This window comes from Neophocaena asiaeorientalis, unplaced genomic scaffold, assembly GCF_003031525.2.
Source record: "Neophocaena asiaeorientalis asiaeorientalis breed wild unplaced genomic scaffold, Neophocaena_asiaeorientalis_V1.1 scaffold14, whole genome shotgun sequence".
In the NCBI taxonomy this organism is placed as follows: Eukaryota; Metazoa; Chordata; class Mammalia; order Artiodactyla; family Phocoenidae; genus Neophocaena; species Neophocaena asiaeorientalis.
This window is the reverse complement of record NW_020175192.1, coordinates 11116415-11138667: the sequence shown is the minus strand read 5'-3', so window position 1 is coordinate 11138667 and position 22253 is coordinate 11116415. Positions and strand designations below refer to the sequence as shown.

General features: G+C 42.5%; 1 protein-coding gene across 1 annotated transcript in view; it reads right to left on the bottom strand.

Annotated features, from left to right (window-relative positions):
* GSR (glutathione-disulfide reductase) overlaps nt 1-22253 on the bottom strand; it is a 44885-nt gene that overhangs the window by 21870 nt on the left and 762 nt on the right. The window contains 4 exon segments of the mRNA XM_024764992.1: nt 162-309; nt 2955-3024; nt 4559-4647; nt 7439-7465. Of these exon segments, the coding sequence (XP_024620760.1) occupies nt 162-309; nt 2955-3024; nt 4559-4647; nt 7439-7465 (334 nt within the window).

The window sequence follows — 22253 nt, the reverse complement described above, 5'->3', positions numbered from 1 at the left end:
ACTTAGGCCAATTACATTTAGGTTCTGCAGAGACCTTCTCTCATGTGTCCAAGACAAAGAACTGGTACAGGGCAGATCCCCTGGCATGGCTTGTAAGGTGGAAAACAACGGTAAATTCTTTCTGACTATTGTTAACAAGCATACACCTTTGGAAGACTCACCAGGGATCTGGCTCTCCTGAGGAAGTGAGGGCACGCCACCTGTGGCAATCAGTATGTGAGGGGCAGTGTACTTTTCCCCGTTGACCTCCACTGTGGGCTGGGCATCACCCGTGAATACTGCATGGCCGCGGATGATTTCTATGTGGGACTGGAGAAGGAAGCATGGTCACTTTAGCCTGTTCTTAAGATTAAAAAACAAAGGGGTGGGGAAGGGAAGTACTGGGAGTTTGGGATTAGCAGATGCAAACATATATAGGGTGGATAAACAACAAGGTCCTACTGTATAGCACAGGGAACTATATTCAATATCCTATGATAAAACACAATGGAAAAGAACATGAAAAATATATATATGTATAACTGAGTCACTTTGCTGAACAGCAGAAACTAACGCAACATTGTAATTCAATTATACTTTGATAAAATTTAAAAAAAAGAAGAAGAAAAAGATTGAAAAATAAAACAAGGGAATTCCCTGTCCAGTGGTTAGGACTGGTGGGGGAACTAAGACCCTGCAAACCGTGTGGTATGGTCAAAAAATACCCAAAAAACAAACAAAAAAACCAAACAACAAAACTTGCTGCAACTTCTTGCATCTTTCCATTCTCTACTGAGGATTGTGATTTATGGTTTGCTGATGCTAAGACAACTCTCCAACGTTCGAGTTTCTGCAGAACTTCTGACTGTTAATTGATACTTAGGTTGGGGGTTGCCATTTGATGCTAGAAGTATGCAGTAAGAAAAAACAAAGGGACTATCTTGGGCCAAAACCCAGAGACTAAAAAAAAATATATGCAAGTCATTCCCACAAGGAAGAAGATTACATCTTTGTCCCCAAGAGTTGAAGGAGAAAGCCTTCCTCACTTAGAATGAAAACACACTGAAGAATGATGTGTCTGGAGGAAAGAAAGAAGGCTGAGAAAACAAAAGGATAAAGGTGCAGGGAGCTGAGGCCAAAGGGAAATACTCTGGCCAACGGAGGGAAAAGCAATGTTTCTGTTTTCTCAAACGAAGGGGGGAAGAATACCACAAAATTCCATGACCGTGAAGCTCTACACTAGAGGTGTTGAGAACTCAGACTTCATTTGCTCTTCCTGGCAGCCTCTGTGCCTGGGCCTGAGTTTGGACTGCCAGCAAGCTTCTGCCTGCCAGGATACACATACTGGCAAGAAATGTGGGCAACTCACAAGGATAATGGGATCCTGTAAGCACGATCACAGAATGGAGCGTTGCAACATTTTGGAACACACCTGGTTCTGAATTGAGCTATTTCCTCCTTTCTAATCAGCCCTCCAGGCCTGTTCTGCAGGTGCCCTGCTTAATCAAGGTGAATCAAGATTGATGCCAAAAGCCACAAGGCTCCTGAAAAACTTTCCTTCAGGAGGTAATGATTTCCTACCGGGTGCTAGACAAAAAGGAGACTGAGTCGAGTGGCAATAATATGGGTAATCGCTTGGGGAAGAAACTGATGAAATTTTAATTTTCATTTCCTAGGATATTTCACAGAAAGTTTCCTATTCCGAATTTCTGGATTGCCTGTGATTCCTTTTCCATAAGGTCATGGTAAATTCTGCTACACACCAAGATTTTTGAGTATTAAAAAATGCTATTTCCTAAGTAATTTTCCTATCTCTTTTGCAAAAGTACTTTAAGCTAGCTCCATTAAAAAAAATTTTTTTTTTATTTGGGTGTTGTAGTATAGCAAATGGCATCTCATATTCATGTCTAGCCACCTTAAAATCTCTTGAACTCAGTGCACAGGGGTCTGAAGACCAAATACTTTCCCCTTGAATTTGGGGGTTAAGGTCAGAAAATACCACCCTCCAAAAAAATAAACCCAATGAATGATAAGAATTAATATAAAAATTATGAGGTTAGCCATCTGTACAAGTAACTCACCCTAAAAAGAGGTTTATAAACACGTGCTAATGAGATTACAGTGGCCCAAATACCGTCCCAAATATACTGATCTAGTATAACCTAAGCTATGTTGATGTCTTAGAAATCGCAGAGTGAGACTACAGAGACCAATTAAGGGTGCTGGGAGTCACACTGTCAAGAAAAGGGAGAGTTGGGACTTCCCTGGAGGTCCAGTGGTTAGGACTCCGCACTTTCACTGCCAAGGGTGTGGGTTCAATCCCTGGCTGGGGAACTAAGATCCCACAAGCCGCACAGCGAAGCCAAAAATAAAGAAAGAAAAAGGAGAGTTGGATGGTGCTTCAGTACAGTCCAGTGGAACAGGAATGACATCAAAGCATGAGGGTGGGAAAAGCCTCAGCAGAGCAAAGGACAACATACATTTGCTGAAGGCAAACACACCTTTGCCCAATTTTCCTGATTGGACTTCATTCCCAAAAACGTCCTTCTTGAACCATAACATGGTGTCCTGAGTAGATTTAGCCACCAAGGACGAGGGTGTTCTCAGCAGACGAACTATGGCAGGTTTCCAGCCAGATAATGGTCCTGATTTTAATCCATAAACTGGCACATTGTTACATAATCAGGCTCTTATGTGCTTGGTTTCTGGAACTGAGTGGAGGGTCAGACAGGTGCAGGCAGGCATCAGGTGAGACCTGATTCGCCGACTTAGGCACATACGTCCCACTTTCCGTAGAAATAGAAATGAGACTGGCCTACCGAGTCCGACTTACATTCTTACAGGTCAATATCAAAACCAGTAATCACAAAAGAAAGAAAAGAAACAAGAGATAAATGTAAAGGCTACGTCTGGTCAGATTTGGTTCTCCGGCAGAGAACAGCTTCTTCTCAAAGTTCAAAACTTGGCACGCTCACCTTGATTAGATTATTCTGATAGATGGTGTTTAGGCGGCTCACGTAGGCATCCCGCTTTTCCTTTATAACCCTGCAATGAAACCGGAGTCAGTACTGAGGATCTGGACCCTCCTCTTTCAGTCGTAACTAGGGCCTCTGACCCTGAACACCTCGGAGCAGAGAATCAGACTGTCCATAAGAGCCCTGGGAGTGAGTGTCTCTAAAGGCAGGCACACCTTCCCCTGTGTCCGTCTGCGTTCCGTATGTGCAGAACCCTTATTCTACTCTATGGAGAATGTTCACCTGGCACGCAAGGTTCGTAAATTTCTTTCTGCAAAGAAGGCAAGGAGAGCTGCTTTGGCACGGTGCCTAGTATAGGGTGGCCACTCATTATTTCCTCAATAAATGAATGAATATGCTAAAATTAAAAAAAAAAATTTATGGCTAGAAAAGTTCATGGCAGGGAATCCCCTGGTGGTCCAGTGGTTAGGACTCCATGCTTCCACTGCAGGGGGCTCAGGTTCAATCCCTGGTTGGGAACTAAGATCCTGCATGCCGCAAGGCATGGCCAAAAAAAAAAAAAAAAAGTTTATGGCAGTTCCTTTAGAAGTTAAACACGGGGGATTAAGAGGTACAAACTATTACGTATAAAATAAATAAGCTACAAAAATATATTGGACAGCACAGGAAATATAGCCAATGTTTTGTAATAACTCTAAATGGAGTAAAACCTTTAAAAGGTATGAATCACTATGTTGTACATCTGAAACGTACATAATATTGTATATCAACTATACCTCAATAAAAAAATAAATAAAAGGTATAAAACTTCAAAAATAGTTAAATATAAATTGCCATATGACCCAGCAATTCCACTTCTAGGGATAGTCCCAAAACAACTGAAAACAGGGACTTGTAGACCAATATTCATAGCATCATTATTCACAATAGACGAGAGATGCAAAAAGCCTAGGAGTCCATTGAAGGATGAATAAAGAGACAAAGTGTGGTATACAAATATTAGGGAACAGCATTCAGCCTTAAAAAGCAATGAAATTCTGACACATACCACAGCATGGACGAATTCTAAAAGTGCTACACTAAGTGAAATATGCCAGGCATAAAAGGACAGATGTTGTATAAGGTACCTAGAATAGTCACATTCATAGAGACAGAAAACAGAATAGAGATACCAGGGGTTTGGAGCAAGGGAAGACTGTTTAACAGGTACACTGTTTCTGTTTGGCATGGTGGAAATCTGGAAATGGATGTTGGTGATGGTTGCACATATAAATATACCTAATGCCACTGAATTGACAACTTTAAAAGGGCTAAAATGAACCTTTCATGTTGTGTTGTGTATTTTAAAACCACTTTATTGATGTATGACTGACATACAAAAAGCTGTACATATTTAATGTATCAACTTGATGAGTTTAGAGATAAGTATATGCACAAGTAAGTCATCACTGCAATCAATGCCAAAAACATATCCTTTACCTCCAAAAGTTTATGTTATATACATTTTGCCACAATAATACACCCTCAAAAAATTTATGGCTTACTTCACTATGAAAGAAAAAATGTACGTTTGTAAACAGAGCCCTCTCAGCGTTTACACTTACCGCCAGCTGAATTTACCCTCACAGCTTTGAAAGCCATAATCAACGTGGTCATGCATGAATTCAGAGTGGACAGCTGTGTTCCACATTACCTATAAAAAAAAGTACCCAAGACAGTAGTGCATGAGTCCAGAGAAAAAAGAGAAATTTTTTTCTACAGAAAGGTAACTATATAATAGTAGATAAAGATACTGACCTCTAACTTACAAACAAAACTAAACATTTTAAAAGAGAAACTTCAGAAATATGACCAGATAGATTTCATAGTGAGACTTCTGAAATGTTGGGGGAAATTAATTCTACTGTTGAATTCCACAGTTTATATACTCTGTAAAAGCAGAATATTATATGTCTCACAGTTCTTCCATTCAAATTTACTACTGCTTACATTCATTTTAAGTTTCAAATTTCTTTAAGCCTTGCCTTCTGTGCTCAATTTAAGAAATAGAATTGCACCTGTAACTTTAAGATTTAGAAGGAAACTATTAGATCAAATTGAGCGCTGGAAACTTTAAGAAAATGGATTCCTATTAACTACAAACGTGTCCCTGTAAGGATATATGTAATCAGACGTGTGGAACTCAAAGGTTAGCTGCGTCTCCTGTGGGATGTAGCCTATAATCTGTAAACCAACTGATCATCATGAGAACTGAATTGAAACTGGCATCCAGAACTCTAGATGACAAACTACCATCTTCTTTGTCAGACACGCCAGAGACATGACTTTTATTTATTTATTTTTGGCTGTCTTGGGTCTTCGTTGCTGTGCGCGGGCTTCTCACTGCAGTGCCTTCTCTTGTTGAGGAGCACAGGCTCTGGGCGTGCAGGCTTCAGTAGTCATGGCACACGGGCTCAGTAGCTGTGGCTTGGGGGCTCTAGAGCGCAGGCTCAGTAGTTGTAACACACGGGCTTAGTTGCTCTGTGGCATGTGGTATCTTCCCGGACCGGGGCTCGAACCCGTGTCCCCTGCATTGGCAGGCGGATTCTTAACCACTGTGCCACCAGGGAAGTCCCACGACTTTTGACAAGCCTTTGATTCCTTCTTTGTACCTTCCTCCCTTTATGCCTAAAGAAGAATAAATTGATGACTGTGCTGGATTCTTTTAACTGAGGTGCAATTCTATCAACTGCTTACCACAATGGTACCCAAATACTGTCCTCAGAAACATCATTCAAGCAACTTGAGAAATGCAATTTTAGAGTGGCCAGGAGATACCCAACGTCACAGGCTATATGATTTTAACTTGGATAATTTATAGGGAAATAGATTTCTGTTTAAAAACAAAAACTACTAACATCAAAATAAAACAAAACACCCATGACAATCTTGACACATCTTTCCAGGAGAAAAACTATTCTTGTCTCTCTGGGAAAAATTGATTCAGAGATGCCCTGGAGCAGGTGAAAGACCAGATGGCTTGAGGCAAACACCTCACTCCGTGCAAAGTCACCCAGGTTCCATGTAGTTAACCAGAGCCACATGTAGGAGGGACATCCATCCATCTGCCACCATCATCTACTTGGTCTTGGTCATATCAGCACTTGGGCTTACAGTGGGGTATAAACTTTTTTATTTCCTGGCTGGATCTTCTATTGAGAAAAAGTTATCCCCTGCAGATGGACAGTGCTTTTCTTTTACACCATGACTATAAACATTTTGTTGGTCTTTGTTCCTTCTAGACCATCAGAAGCTTGAGACCAGACACTGTGTTCCATTCCCGGTTATCTCCCCTCTGTGTTCCCACAGGGACTTTGTCACTATGGGAACTTAACCACAAGGTTCATGGCCAGGATGAATTTCCTTTGTATATATGATGCAGTTAGTATCCAGGAGCTAGTATTTCTGTGGTTATCTCTCCAGCAGCCCCTTCCTCCTTTCTTCCTGGCTGAAAATGCCACTCACTTGCCCATTCTCCCCTGCAGGGATAGCTCATCCTGGCCAGGAGAATCTAAAGCAATCTGCAGGGGCAGTGCTGGGTGAGGACACCCTGCCTGGAGCTCCACAAGCCATCCTGTGGCCATGAGGGGGCAGGGGTTACCATTGACCATACACCTAGGATACCAGAGCAGAAAGATGGAGAGAAGCCAGGGTTCTTTCAGATATCCTTAAGTGCTAAGCCAATCTCAGAAGCTGCCTATCTCCAGGCCTCTTTATTTCTTCCTCCAGGCTTCTTAATAAATGACATTTAAAAATACAAATAAAAACTATCCTAGGGCTTCCCTGGTGGCGCAGTGGTTGAGAGTCCGCCTGCCGATGCAGGGGACGCGGGTTCGTACCCCGGTCCGGGAAGATCTCACATGCCGCGGAGCGGCTGGGCCCGTGAGCCATGGCCGCTGAGCCTGCGCGTCCGGAGCCTGTGCTCCGCAACGGGAGAGGCCACAACAGTGAGAGGCCCACGTACCGCAAAAAAAAAAAAAAAAAAAAAAAACTATCCTATTGAGCTTCCCTGGTGGCGCAGTGGTTGAGAATCTGACTGCCAACGCAGGGAACACAGGTTCGAGCCCTGGTCTGGGAAGATCCCACATGCCGCGGAGCAACTGGGCCCGTGAGCCACAACTACTGAGCCTGCGCATCTGGAGCCTGTGCTCTGCAACAAGAGAGGCCGCGATAGTGAGAGGCCGACGCACCGCGATGAAGAGTGGCCCCCGCTTGCCGCAACTAGAGAAAGCTCTCACACAGAAACGAAGACCCAATGCAGCCAAATAATTAAGTAAGTAAATTAAAAAAAAAACTATCCTATTGTTTAAGCCCTTTTAGTAGCTTTCTCAGTTATTTCTTGCAGCAAGAATTTTAACTGGCACATTTGAAAACATCCTTACTCTGATCATGATTTACCAAATATGTCAAAGGAGTGTGGAAGGAAGGAGAAGTAAAAGTTCTACCTTTTTGGGTACACATCCAACATTCACCTAGAAAAAAAAAAAAAGCACATATTTTAAGATTATTAAACTCAAACCATCAAACAAACATGCAGGAGATGAATTCCAAGCATCAATCTAGGAGACTTCCTTGAGTTCTAAGTCACACTCTACAGCTACCTCCTTTTTTCTATTAGAGTTGGAAAACATAGGAACATTACTTTCCTTGTATGAGGAGGCAGAGAATTTTACTTATGAGTATTTTCTCAAGAAAAGCAGTTGAGGGCTTCCCTGGTGGCGCAGTGGTTGAGAGTCCGCCTGCCGATGCAGGGCACACGGGTTCGTGCCCCGGTCCCGGAGGATCCCACATGCCGCTGAGCGGCTGGGCCCGTGAGCCATGGCCGCTGAGCCTGCGCGTCCGGAGCCTGTGCTCCGCAGCGGGAGAGGCCGCAACAGTGAGAGGCCCGCGTACCGCAAAAAAAAAAAAAAAAAAAAAGCAGTTGAGAAGAGACGAGGAGGAGGGGAAGGGAAGAGGAGGGAAAGGGAAGAAGGGAGGGAAAGGGAAGAAGGGAGGGAGGGAGGACAATTCCATTTCCGGGGGAGGGGGATGCTCTGCAGGGATGGTAATAGGTCAGGAGGTGGCCAAAGCCTGAGCTTGCACAGGTCCAAAGGAACAAAGCAGAGAGAAACAACAGCACGGAGGTGAGAGGACCCACCAGCTGAATAAAAGCAACTGAACCATTTGAGCAATTGTCCTAAAGGATTTCTGGGAAACTTACCATGGCCTAGGCTGGGTAAAACACCCAGAATGTCCCCTTTGAGAAAATCTCTAGTGGAAAAACTACATTATTTTTCAAGATCAAAGGACAACTGATGAATCAAGCAGTCAAGTTCATCCATGCTATTATCTAGCCAGCTAGCTATTGATCTATCTCCATGCTTATATACTTGTTAGAGATAGACACAAACTTGACTCAGCCTTCTGGCAGCCTACACACAAAGGAAAACACAAATAGTTGTAAGATTTCACGTAAAAATTAGACAGTTGTTTAAGAAAGTAACTATTCATACCCCTTAGACTAGAAAAAAATTCCTTGCAACAGTCCTTGTAAACTGTGATGTACATGTTTATACACACATTTTTGTTTACATCTGTTTTTTCCTTTTGATCACATCCTAAAATAACTTGGAAAAAAATTGTGGTTAAGAGTAACAGTAATTAGAATTTAGACAATGACATTGTACTGTAATTATGTAAGATGATAAATATCGCTACATGGGCGATCATATTACAACCTATAAATGAATCAGAGTAACACACTGTACGCCTTAACCTTACACAATGTTACATGTCAAACTTACACAATTAAAAAATATTTTTTTAAAGAGTAAGACTGATTAAAACTGCACATACCATTAGAACTTAGCAATTCTAAATTTAGGAATTTATTACACAGAAAGAGTCACATGTTATGTTCAAGCATCCAAAGATACATGTATAAGGATGTTCCCTGTAGTGCTGTCACAGTGAATAACTGGACACAAGTTAACTACCCAACAGTACGGAAGCATTATTACAGGGAAATTATTGTACACTGAGCCTATGGAATACTCTGCAGCCGTTTAAAAGGACACAGTAGATTTCTATTTACTGTTACAGAAGGTGTTCTTAGGATATTAGGTGACAAAAAGAAAGCTGCAGAACAATTTGTTCTGCATGTTCCAACCTGCATTACATATAATTGCAAATGTACACATACATTTAAACAGTTTGAGCAAATATTCCATGTTCTTAACAGCAGTCATCTCTGGGGAGGAAGAAAACTTTCATATTTCGAGAAAACTCTAAATACTTTTTATAATATCATTCATTACTGTATAATTCATTTAGACCAAGAAATAAACCAAAATGATTTTATCTGGGTAGTGGAATTTAGATGGGTGATTCTTTGATCTCTCTTGTCTATTTTCAATATGTTTTTATAATACAATTATTTTTCTTTTATATGGAAACAAATGCCTTCTAGACATAACATGTCAGGTGCCTGTAAGCTCTGCTGATCATGACCATAAGGAAAGAGGCGGGCTCTCTTGGTGTCCAAAGAACACAGGTCTGGTGCCAAGTGTATGACTAACGTTAATTTTTTAGAAGTTTCTGAACTTTTTAACTTGCGACCATTCATTCACTCAGAAGTACTGATGAAGTGCTCACTGCTGCCAGGCATTATGCAAAGCAGAGCACTCAGTGGATATGGTCCCTGCTCCCATGGAGCCCACGGTCCTGACCTGGGAGAGGTGCTCAGCCTATCCAAGATGCTGGCTCAAGAGACAGCAGCAGAATCAGCCACATTCCCTAAAATTGCCAAGTCTTCGGCCAGAAATCAGAGGAAGAAGGTGGTAGAAAATTGTGAGCTTCGGGGGCTGGAGAATCTGTATTCCAGCACGGCACACTTTGGGTCCGGGGGCTATGGCTGAATGGAAGCCCTTGACCTTGAAGCACTCCTCCTATTTTGGCAGCTCCTAGTGATAGGCCTCCAGGGTTTCCGACGGTTTCAGAAACCTCGAACACTTAGCGCAACACAACTGATTATCAGATGCCTCTTTGACTTGGAAGGGAAGAAAAGAACAATTGGTTACCTACAAAGCTGGGGAAGCCGGGATGGAGAGCTCTGTGCAGTCCTGTTCAAGCCTCCGTCTCGCTCTCCAGCTGAGGTTGCTTTAGGTTGTCAGAAAGAGAGCTCGGGGCGTAGAGTCAGACAGACAAGAGTTTGAATCCTTCACTTCCTGGAAGTTGGTGGGTAGCTTTCTAAACCCCTCTGAGCTCAGTTTCCCGTTCCACAGAACAGGAATGATAATACTTACATTCCAGAGATTTTGCGAAGATCAGAGATAATGTATGTAAATTACTCTCTTCTAACTCATGATCGGTGTGATGATGCCACTGGCCCCTCTGAATTATTCCTGCAGTCTGCCAGCTCCCCATGGGTACAAAAGCCGTATGGCAAACAGAGGAGGTGAATTCCCCGGTGGCCGGCTCCCTTTCAGAAACAGATCAACAGATGGCAAAGAAAGCTTGCCTTCCAGAATGGGGCACTAGGGTCACGGGTTGTCAGGGCTCTGACCTCCCAGGAGTGCACACAGCTAAGACCTGCAGCATACCACGCTTTCCACCTGGCAAATCCCCCTGCAGAGCCCGCATTCTCTAGGTGGGCACTCACCAACAATAAGCCATAGGAACAGAGACAACCCAGTGCCAGAGAGACTCCTGCAGCTCTGCCTCCCTCTGCAAACTGATGGTCCGTCTCTGAGAACTCCCTCTTCCAATCTAGTGCTTAGAATCCTTCCGTTCCGTGGGTCTGCCAGCACCGGCTCACAGTGAGGACAGGGGCCTCTCCAAACAGGGACAGAACATGTGAGGAGTCTGATGACACCTGTGGCAAAATTCAGAGGCTCTCCACTTCCCTAGGGCTGGCCCTCCTACCTTCAATTCTGCCCAGATAAGTAAAAACCGCATGCTGTGCATGTCACTGGTTAATTTACAACCTCACCTGTCAAGAATGTCACCTGTGCTTAAGTAATAGGAAGCTTCCTTCCTCTGGTTTCCCCCTTTCTGTTCCCCATCACAGAGTTGCCTAATGGTTCCTATCAAGTTCAGGACTGATATGAGGAAGGAGCACTTAGAAGATGACCAGTCATCATTCACTAAGCAAAACAGTATTGGTTCATCAACACATTCTTTCAGATTGTGCAAGACACTGTTCTAGGGGCTCGGAATTGCTGACCAGAACAGATAAAGACCCCTGTTTTTATCAGCTTTACACCAACAGTTATCAAGCGAGATGCTGTCTGGACACCACTTGCCCATGTCCTTTCACAATTCTGACACTAACTCTGATGTGTGTTTTATTTCTCCACACAATCAAGCAATTAACTCAATTCTGACACGATCTACCTGGAGACAGCATTAGATCCCAAAGGTGAAGGGCTCAGTCCTACAAGACAGTCCTATCCCCCCCGCCCCTACTTCAGTCACCAACCACAAGTCCAGGTTGTCAGCTGTGCTTCTGAGCGACCGGCTATAGACCCAAGGTTCCAAAGACCCCTTCCCCTTTCTTGGGTTTGATTAATGTGCTAGAGTGGCTCACAGAACTCAGAGAAACATGTGATGAAACATTTTACTTACTAGATTACCAGTTTATTATAAAAAGTTATAATGTAACTCAGGAACAGCCCAATGGAAGAGATGTACAGGGCAAGGTACCTGGGAAGGGGTGTGGAGCTTCCGTGTCCTCTCTGGCCATACACGCCACCCTCCCAAAACCCCATGTGCTCACCAACCCAGAAGCTCTCTGAACTCTGTCCTTTCGGTTTTCTATGAAGGCTTTGTTACATAGGCACGGCTGACTAAATCATTGGCCACTGGTGACGGTCAACCTCCAGACCCTGTCCTCGCCTTGCCAAGGGCAGGGGGTTAAGGCTGACGTTCCAACCCTCTATCACATGGCTGGCTCCTCTACCAACCAGCCCCCATTTGATGTTCTTTCCAGAAGACACCTCATTAACACAAACTCGGGTGTGGTTCAATATCCAGACACCCTTACCCCTCAGCATGTAGTAAATTCCAAGGGTTCCAGGAACTCTGTGCTAGAAATGGGTACAAAGACCAAATACATATTTCTTATTATAAATCCAATATCACACACTGGCACGTATTAAACATTCAACATCCATGTCTTTACCTTCAAATTTCAGATAAAGGTTAGCCCAGTAAGGCATCTACCTTGAAAAAGAGAGAAAGAAAGAGGGAAGGAGCAAGGAAGGGGAGAGAGAGAGAGAAGAAGGGAGGGAGAGAGAAAGAAAGAGAGAGAGAGAGAGAGAAATAAAGAAAAGAAAGAAAGAAAGAAAGAGAAAGAAAGGAAGGAAGGGTAAAGTAAAGAAAGTAAGAAAGTAAGAAAGTAAAGTAAGAAAATGAACTGATACAAGAGGTATTCAAATGTTAGAACTAAAATTATTTTGGTTCAATTCTTATTTCAGCAGAACTTTAGATGAATGTGAAATCTCCAGTCCCAGGGATCAAACTTCAATGAACTCTTACTCTGGGGCAACGGGGGAGACCCAGACACAGCTACAAGAGTGTCAGTTCTGACACAGCTCTGGAGTGTCAGTTTCCTCTACCACCTGACACCCACTGAGTGATATCTGGCCCCAAATCTCTTGCTTCCCCCCCTCAAAAGAAAAAGGATCTGGGATCCCATATCCTATTTAATATCTCATGTTGTAACACCCACTGAATAAATGGTTACTAATTATGACTGTTTGAAATCCACTTACAAACGCGGAAGGTCATTAGAATTTCTGTAAAATTCCTTTAATTCCACTCTACCAGAAAAATTCTCTGCTGCTACTTGTTCAAGGTACCTTTCGCAAAGAAACAGGAACTCTGAGGGATCAAGAGGAAGTCTTTCCTTTTCTGGCCCTGCAGATTTAGTGGGTCCTGAGGCAGACGGCAAAGCAGTATTACTAAGACTGATGCAAAAGATTAAACAATCAGTAAGGTAAATCACATATATACACTCATATGTATAAAATGGGTAACTAATACGAACCTGCTGTATAAAAAAATAAATAAAATAAAATTCAAAAAAAAAATAAGGTAAATCAAAAGACAAATTTCAATAATAGGATTTGCCTGCTTGAACTAACCCTACCCTTTCTGATCACTCCTTTCTTTGGCATTTATGAACACAGGCGTGCCGCATTTTATGAAACTCTCAACCCAGGAAACAAATTAGGATTCTTTTCTGGTTTTGAGGGATCCTTGTCAACACTGAAGGAACTAATGGCAGGGCTCCTTAAACTGAGATCTCCTTTTAGTAAATGTCCATTTAAAAATTCACGTTCAAATAGAAGGGACTTTCACTTCTATATTAACTTTTTACAATGAGCCAGTATTACTGAGAAGAAAATGAAAAACATTTTTGAAGCTGCTGTAGTACATGAAGTATATGTGGTTTAGCACATTCAGGTGAACTTGGTTCTGTAATCCCCAAACATTTCTGAAAACAGTCCTTACTTAATGCTGCTCCTTGTTTATGAGGAACAAAAGGAATGAAAATCACGACAATCATTACAATAACGATAATCTCAGTTCCCCAGCACCGTTCTCCTTCCAAGTCAAACCCATAAACGACATCCACTCTTGTCTGCTCATCTTTGTTCAGACTTTTCGATTTTGAACAAAATATCACCAGACTGACACAGGCTATCAACTTTTTACTTGCTAATACCTACTTTAAAACATACAACTCTTTACTATCATGCTCATTTCATATAAGAAAGGATGTTTTAACACCAAACGACACTGCCTTAAAATACTATATTGAACTTTATGAATAAAACCATTACACTGTCAAAAAATATTTTAAAATGCATGTTCAACCTTGGAACAGCATACTAATATAAGTGAAATAAGCTAGTCACAGAAAGACAGATATTACGTGATTCTACTTACATGAGGTATCTAAAATTGTCAAATTCATAGGATCAAACAGTGGAACAGTGGTTGCCAGGGACTGGGGGGGTAGGGAGTGGGAGAGGGCAATGGGGATTTACTAATCAATGGGCCCCAAATCTCAGGTAAGCAGGATGAGTAAGTTCTAGAGATCTGCTGTACAACGTTGTACCTACAGTCAACGATACTGTACTGTATGCTTCAAACTTTGTTAACAGGGTAGATTTCGAGTTAAGTATTCTTACCATTAAAAAAAAAAAAAGAAGAAAAGCATGTTCAGCCTACTGGGGATACAGACACTATAATACCAAAGTACACGCTATCACCTCCAAGTTAGTTGCTGATTTACATGTCGCTGAGTAGTTGTTTTCGGCCTAGATGAATACAAACAACCCACCAAGTGGCCTGTTTCTCAGGCCTCTTCCAAAGCCCCCGCTCCTCCTGCTGGCCTCTCCAACTGGTGTGTACAGCACAGCTCACTGTGACATTAATGATCAAGAAGGCTTTTGCTAGGTACAAACTTCCAGTTATAAAACAAACAACTTGGGGCTTCCCTGGTGGCGCAGTGGTTGAGAGTCCCCCTGCCGATGCAGGGGACGCGGGTTCGTGCCCCGATCCGGGAAGATCCCACATGCCGCGGAGCGGCTGGGCCCGTGAGCCATGGCCGCTGAGTCTGTGCGTCCGGAGCCTGTGCTCCGCAACGGGAGAAGCCACAACAGTGAGAGGCCCGCGTACCGCCCAAAAGACAAAAAACAAGTCACGGGGATGTAACTCCGCAACGGGAGAAGCCACAACAGTGAGAGGCCCCCGTACCGCCCAAAAAACAAAAAACAAGTCACGGGGATGTAACGTACAGCATGGTGACAATATATTGTTAATAACACTGTAGTCCATAGATGTATTTTTTATTGAATGACATCACTTCTATGTGGAATCTAAGAATTACAACAAACTAATGAGTACAACAAAAAAGAAGCAGACTTAAAAAAAGAAGCAGACTCATAGGTACAGAGAACAAACTAGTAGTTACCAGTGGGGAGGGAGAGAGGGGGACCATAGGGGGAGGGAAGTGGGAGGTACAAACTACTGGGTGTAAGATAGGCTCAAGGATGTATTGTACAACATGGGGAATAGAGTCAATATTTTGTAATAACTGTAAATGGAAAGTAATTTTTTTAATGATATAAAAAAATTTTAATGAATAAATAAGACACTAAATTTCAATAATAAAGATTCACATTCATAAAAATACTTTATGTGCAAGCAAAAATGTTCACTTAACAAAAGAAGATCATTATATCAATACTTTGCAGTTTACACGGCTTGTCACTATTTTTTTAATAGATTTTTATTGGAGTATAATTGCTTCACAATACTGCATTAGTTTCTGTTGCACACCAAAGTGAATGAGCCATATGCATACATATGTCCCCCATATCCCCTCCCTCTTAACCCTCCCTCCCACCCTCCCTTACCCACCCCTCTAGGTCATCGCAAAGCAACCGAGCCAATCTCCCTGTGCTATGTCGCTGCTTCCCACTATCCAACTATTTTACATTCGGTAGTGTATATATGTCGATGCTACTCTCACTTGGTCCCAGCTTCCCCCTCCCACCTCGTGTCCTCAAGTCCATTCTCTATGTCTACATCTTTATTCCTGCTCTGCAACGAGGTTCATCAGTACCAGTTTTTTTTTTTAGATTCCATATATATGTGTTAGAATACGGTATTTGTTTTTCTCTTTCTGACTTACTTCACTCTGTATGACAGACTCTAGATCTCCTCCGTAGTGTTTTCCATAGTGGCTGTATCAATTTACATTCCCACCAATAGTGCAGGAAGGTTCCCTTTTCACCACACCCTTTCTAACATTTATTGTTTCTAGATTTTTTGATAGTATCCATTCTGATAGTGTGAGGTGATACCTCATTGTAGTTCTGATTTGCATTTCTCTAATAATAAGTGATGTTGAGCATCTTTTCATGCGCCTCTTGGCCATCTGTATGTCTTCCTTGGTGATATGTCTATTTAGGTCTTCTGCCCATTTTTTCATTGGATTGTTTATTTTTTTGATGATGAGCTGTTTGTATATTTTGGAGATTAATCCTTTGTCTGTTGGCTCATTTGCAAATATTTTCTCCCATTTTGAGGGTTGTCTTTTTGTCTTGTTTATGGTTTCCTTTGCTGTGCAAAAGCTTTTAAGTTTAATTAAGTCCTATTTGTTTATTTTTGTTTTTATTTCCGTTACTCTAGGAAGTGGGTCAAAAAAGATCTTGCTGTGGTTTATGTCAAAGAGTGTTTTTCCTACGTTTTCCCCTAAGAGTTTTATAGTGTCTCGTCCTACATTTAGGTCTTTAATCCATTTTGAGTTTATTTTTGTGTATGGTATTAGGAAGTGTTCTAATTTCATTCTTTTACATGTAGCTGTCCATAAAAGCTGCTAAGAGGGTAGATCTTAAAAGTTCTCATCACAAGAAAAACTCGTAACTATGTATGGTGGCAGATGTTAACTACATTTAAGGTGGTGATCATTTCCCAATATATGCAAATATCGAATTATTATGTGTACACCTCAAAGTAATACAATGTTATATGTCAATTATATTGCAACTTAGAAAAAAAAAGGTTTTGTCTGGTGACCAGTCCTTATTAGTAAGAACTGTATGCCTATACCACAAGAAGTGGGTCAGTCTTTACCACAGAATCAGTACAGTCAGAAAGAACACTGGAACACATGCTCCTACAGGCCTGGGGCAAAGGGAATAGTAAGTCAGAAATAACTTTTTCCTCAACCTGACTCTTCCCGTATCTACATGGGCAGAGAACTGAACCGCCCTGAATAGCAGAGACAAAGCTCCCAGAAGGCTCTAATTCACCTTGGCTTTGGGCCATCTGTGCATTTCTTCTTGGTTTGCACTTGATCATGAGAAGCATTGTACCAGCAGACCTTGGAGATATTGCAGATTCGGTTCCAGACCACCGAAATAAAGTGAATATCGTAGGAGTCACACAATTTTTTTGGTTTCCCAGTGCATATAAAAGTTATGTTTAGGGACTTTCCTGGTGGCGCAGCAGTTAAGACTCCGCCTGCCAATGCAGGGGACACGGGTTCAAGCCCTGGTCTGGGAAGATCCCACATGGCGTGGAGCAACTGGGCCCGTGAGCCACAACTACTGAGCCTGTACGTCTGGAGCCTGTGCTCTGCCACAAGAGGCCGCAATAGTGAGAGGCCTGCACACCGCGATGAAGAGGGGCCCCCGCTTGCCGCAACTGGAGAAAGCCCTCGCACAGAAATGAAGACCCAACACAGCCAAAATAAATAAATTAATTAATTAATAAAAAGTTTGAAATATTGCGAGAATTACAAAAATGTGACAAAGAGACATGAATGAGCAAATACTGTTGGAAAAATGGTGCCAACAGATGTGCTCACCGCAGGGTTGCTGCAAACCTGCAGTTTGTTAAAAAAAAAAAAAGCAGAACCTGCAAAGTGCTAGGAGTTATGCCTATATTTACCTTTTTGGAGACTCCCAAAAACTGAACTTGAAAATTAACTCATGTATTTTTCTGCTCTCAGAAATTACTTAATCGCAGTAGGCACTAAAAGATTATTTTTAATTGAATCCTAGAAAAACATGATTTCTTTCAGTTTCCCTTCTTTAATGCCTAACCTAGTACTATTATAATTTTTTGCCTGATCCAGAAAAATAAAGAGTAATTTAAGAGTGGAATCTGGGCCTTCCCTGGTGGTGCAGTGGTTACGAATCTGCCTGCCAAGGCAGGGGACACGGGTTCGAGCCCTGGTCCGGGAAGATCCCACATGCCACGGAGCAACTAAGCCCGTACGCCACAACTACTGAGCCTGCACTCTAGAGACCATGAGCCACAACTACTGAGCCCACGTGCCACAACTACTGAAGCCCGCGTGCCTAGAGCCCGTGCTCCACAATAAGAGAAGCCACCGCAGTGAGAAGCCTGCGCACCGCAACAAAGAGTAGCCCCCGCTCACCACAACTAGAGAAAGCCCGCGTGCAGCAACGAAGACCCAACACAGCCAAAAATTAAAAAAAAAAAAAAGAGTGGAATCATGTTGGAGACTTCCCTGGCAGTCCAGTGGTTAAGACTCCATGCTTCCACTGCATGGAGCGCAGGTTTGATCCCTGGTCGGGGAACTAAGATCCCACATGCTGCACGCGATGTGGCCAAAAAAAAAAAAAAAAAAGTGGAATGTTATTAGAGCTACACCTGCCTCTTGACCTAGTTTACCCATCAGAAGTTTAGTAGCAGTACTGCTCTCATTGCTTATTTCACTCTGAACTTGAGGGGATCAGAATATGCCACCCCAAAACATGCTCCTTTGACATAAAAATTATTTTGAGGTGAAGACAATTAAGAAACAGCAGACACAGGAGGAACTCTGCTCTCCCCCCTTCTACCTAAAAGCAAAGCTTAAATTTCCCTTTATGAAGGTGTTTCCCACCCTTATCCTGTACCAGCAGCAGAAAAACCCTTATCACTGGAGATGGAAAGGTAGCACTGAGATGAATTTGCACAAAAAAACCTTATTAAAGTAACCCTTATCTTCCATTAGTTTCCCCCCATATATTTACCTTCCCACAATTTACCGCCTCTAGAAGCCCAAGCCCCCTTTCCTCTGTCTAGTCACTTTTCCACAATTTGTCACCCTTTGTTAAGTTGGCATTAAGCTCCCAGGCCTAAGAGTTCCTTTTTTTCCTCACTTCTTTTCTGTGACACTCATGTGTGCATATGAAATAAACCTTCTCTCCCATAATCTGTCCATTTTCTGTTTAATTTGCAGGCCCCAGCTACCGAACATAAATGGGAAGAGAGAAAGTTTTTCCTCCCCTAACACAATACAGAGCAAAGTCATTTCATACCTGAGTTTCTTAACAGTTTAAAGTGATAAACTCCCTCAAAGAAAAGTGAACTCTCAGGTACACCAACACAGGTCACTCATCTTGAAAATACCTGTTTGCTCGGAAGGGACCTACTCCATTGTATCACAGAAGAGGAAAAAAAAAAAGCATTCCGGAAAAGGAAAACTGAGGAGTCAGGAGATCAAGGCAAACAGTCACACCATACAGACCCCCATGGAAGGCTCTTACTCCAGAAGCATGAAATTATGAAACCAGGAAACGAATGACTCTAGGCCCAAACTCATTACCATCTGATGTCCACAACTGTGCAGGGTTCTCCAGATTCATTCTAATGCTTCCATAGGGTTAAAGTCTTCACACAGTTCCTGCTCCCCATGAAACCCCCGGCGCTGAATTGGGCTCAGGTACACCAGAATCAGAATGGGGCTCTTTAAAAATACACCTGCTGGGGCTTCACTCCAGACCTACTAGATCAGGAGCTCTGAAGTGGAGACCCACCTAGTAGATAAGTGCTTTTAAAGTAAATAATGACTGTTTCCTAAGAGGCAGAAGTAGGAAGGTTCCTCCCCTGTAGCTGAGAAGAATGCTTAAAAATGTTCATCAAATCATAAATTACTCCACACAATTACACAGAAGCCATGGTGTGGCTGCTAATTAGCACAGCTAATAACCTATGCTAATTCCATAGGTTATTCTACACTTGGTTTGTTTTCAACCACATTTTAATTGACATTCAATTTGCTCCTTGGTAAAAATGAGGGTCCAGGGCTGGAACAATGCTTCTAAATTCCTATAAGGATTTGTGTTAGTTGGATCCTTAATGAAATGAAAGCAATGGGGCCCATGCTCCGTTTTTATAAAGCTAAGAGTATTCAATTTAAAGGACAGTCAGGACTTCCCTGGCAGTCCAGTGGTTAGGACTCTCTGCTTCCACTGCAGGGGACACGGGTTTGATCCTGGTGGAGGAACTAAGATCCTGCAAGCTGCGTGGCAGCCCCCCCCCACACAAAAAAAAGAGTTAAATAAATAAAGGGCTATCCCTTACTTGAAATTATAAGCTTCCTACTTTTAATCAAAAAATCATTCTTGATAAAAATTATAGTGATAGAAGAAATTTTTAATGGTCATTACTCTAAAAAAAATTAAGTCAGCAAGCTTATGTAAGTGCTTCCTATTAAAAAAACAAACAAACAAAAAACAACTATTGTCAGACTGGATTAGTAGATCTCCAAAGTCACTTCCAACTCCATCAGTCCATGAGTCTAAATTTTCATGGAGGAAGGCTGAAAACAAAAACTTGTATCCACAGCAACTTAAAAATTTTACCAAGCTTTAGAATTAACATGCATTAATTAACATTTAGAAAAAAAAAAAAACCTGGTTGGAGAGTCAACAGTAAAGAAACTTCTGACTTTCCCAAGGGACATTTCTCAATAGTATCTCCAGTACAAAGCCACTTTTATCGTGTCACTCTCCCGCTCAGAACCCTTCCACAGTTCACTGTGCTTCCAGAAACTCTACCTTTTTACTACCACCTAACCATCAGCTTTATAGGAGACGCCCTCTGCTCCACTCAATTTTTTTTTTTTTTTTTTTTTTTTTTTGCGGTACGCGGGCCTCTCACCGCTGTTGGCCTCTCCCGCTGCGGAGCACAGTCTCCGGACGCGCAGGCTCAGCGGCCATGGCTCACGGGCCCAGCCGCTCCGCGGTACGTGGGATCCTCCCGGACCGGGTCACGGACCCACGTCCCCTGCATCGGCAGGCGGACTCTCAACCACTGTGCCACCAGGGAAGCCCTCCAGTCAAATTTGATTACACAACATACCTTGCTTCTGTGCCTCTGCCCCTGACCTACCCTGTCAAAAAATGATATTCATCCAGTTCAAGTTCACAAAGATACTATCTCCATCCCAAAACTATCCAATGTGCCCAAGCAGAAGTGATAATTACACTCTTCTCTCAACTACCGTAACAGCAATTAACATAGACCCCCTCACTCTGGGGTTGACTGTCTACATTTTGCTTCCCCCCACCTTATCGCAAATTCCTTGAGGGAAGGGACCTTTGTCTTACAAATGTTGGTATCTACCCTTTTATCTCAACCAGCCCCGATCAAATACTTAGCACTTACATTAGAGGAGAAGTGAAGACAGCAACAAGTGAAATGTGCTTCAGAACGCCTCAATTTTCCCTAACACCTGTTTGGAAATCACTGCACTAAGAAGTTTATTAATGCATCTGTGGATAACCCAGATAACTAGAATACTGAGACAAATCTAAGCAGGTCTTATCAGTTGGTTTTCTCTTCTCTGATATTCTAAGGCATACTACATCCTTCCTTGAATTCAAAACCAAAAGGCAGTTTGAGAAGAGCCCACATGGAATGAAATAAAAATATTAAATAGGGGATTTACCCCAAGAGATCAATGCTTACTAAAAAATAAAAGTTGCTGCAGCATAATGAGATAAGCAAGGCCAGGCACTCCATAAGGAAGCAGTCGACTCCTAAGCTGTCCTTTACTTGCTCTCGGAAGTAGTTGATCTCTTAAAGCATTCACGTTTCTAAACAGGAACCTAAAAATGGGGTCAGCCCCTCCTTGATCAATACCAGTGGAACCAGGCAACGATGAAGGCTGCCACAAGCTGATTATAACACACATGGCGAAGGAGGAAAACAGAAAAGTAGAGAGGGACAAAGATGAGCAGTTATCAAGTGTTGTCACCAGTTGCCCGGGGGGCCTCTTAGTGGCACCCCTCCATCTGCTTTCTGCAGAGCCAGACTTCTCCTAAGAGTCTGTCTAGACTAAGGTGTCAAGGTGCAAGTTGATAATTAACAGGGATTTTTCCTTTCCTCGTTCCCACTTCCGTTTTGAACTTAAAAAGTGAGCACGGGACACTGGAGACAGCCCTTTCACAGCTGTTAATTTTGAGTTTCATTCACATACGGTTATTGAGCAAGCTCTTTGTTAAGGCGATGAGAGTTTGCAAACATATGAACCCATTTCTGCCCTTAAGGAGTTCCCAGTGTAGTGTAATTTAAGCATCCCTCTCCAAAGGAACTTCGAGAACTCCATGCCCAAGCCCAGGTTACACTCGGATACAACATTTTAATACTAACAGCAAGTACCTCGCCCAAGTCTTGTGACAGAAGAGCCCACACCAATAACTTGGGAACTAAACTTATTTTTTAAAGCAATAGTTCCTGAATCGCAGGATTTACAACCCTCTTTTGGGGGTAGGTAGTTTTAAAATCCCTCCAAAACAAAACAAAAGGTCTGTAAAGTCTTTAACGATAAATCCTACATCAATGTCAACTGTAGTTGGTGATTCTCAACCTTGGCTGCAATTAAGAATCACCCAAAGCTGAGGCTGCACCCAGGCAGCAGAATTTTTTCAACTCCTCAGGTGATTCCAATGTGCAGCCAACAGT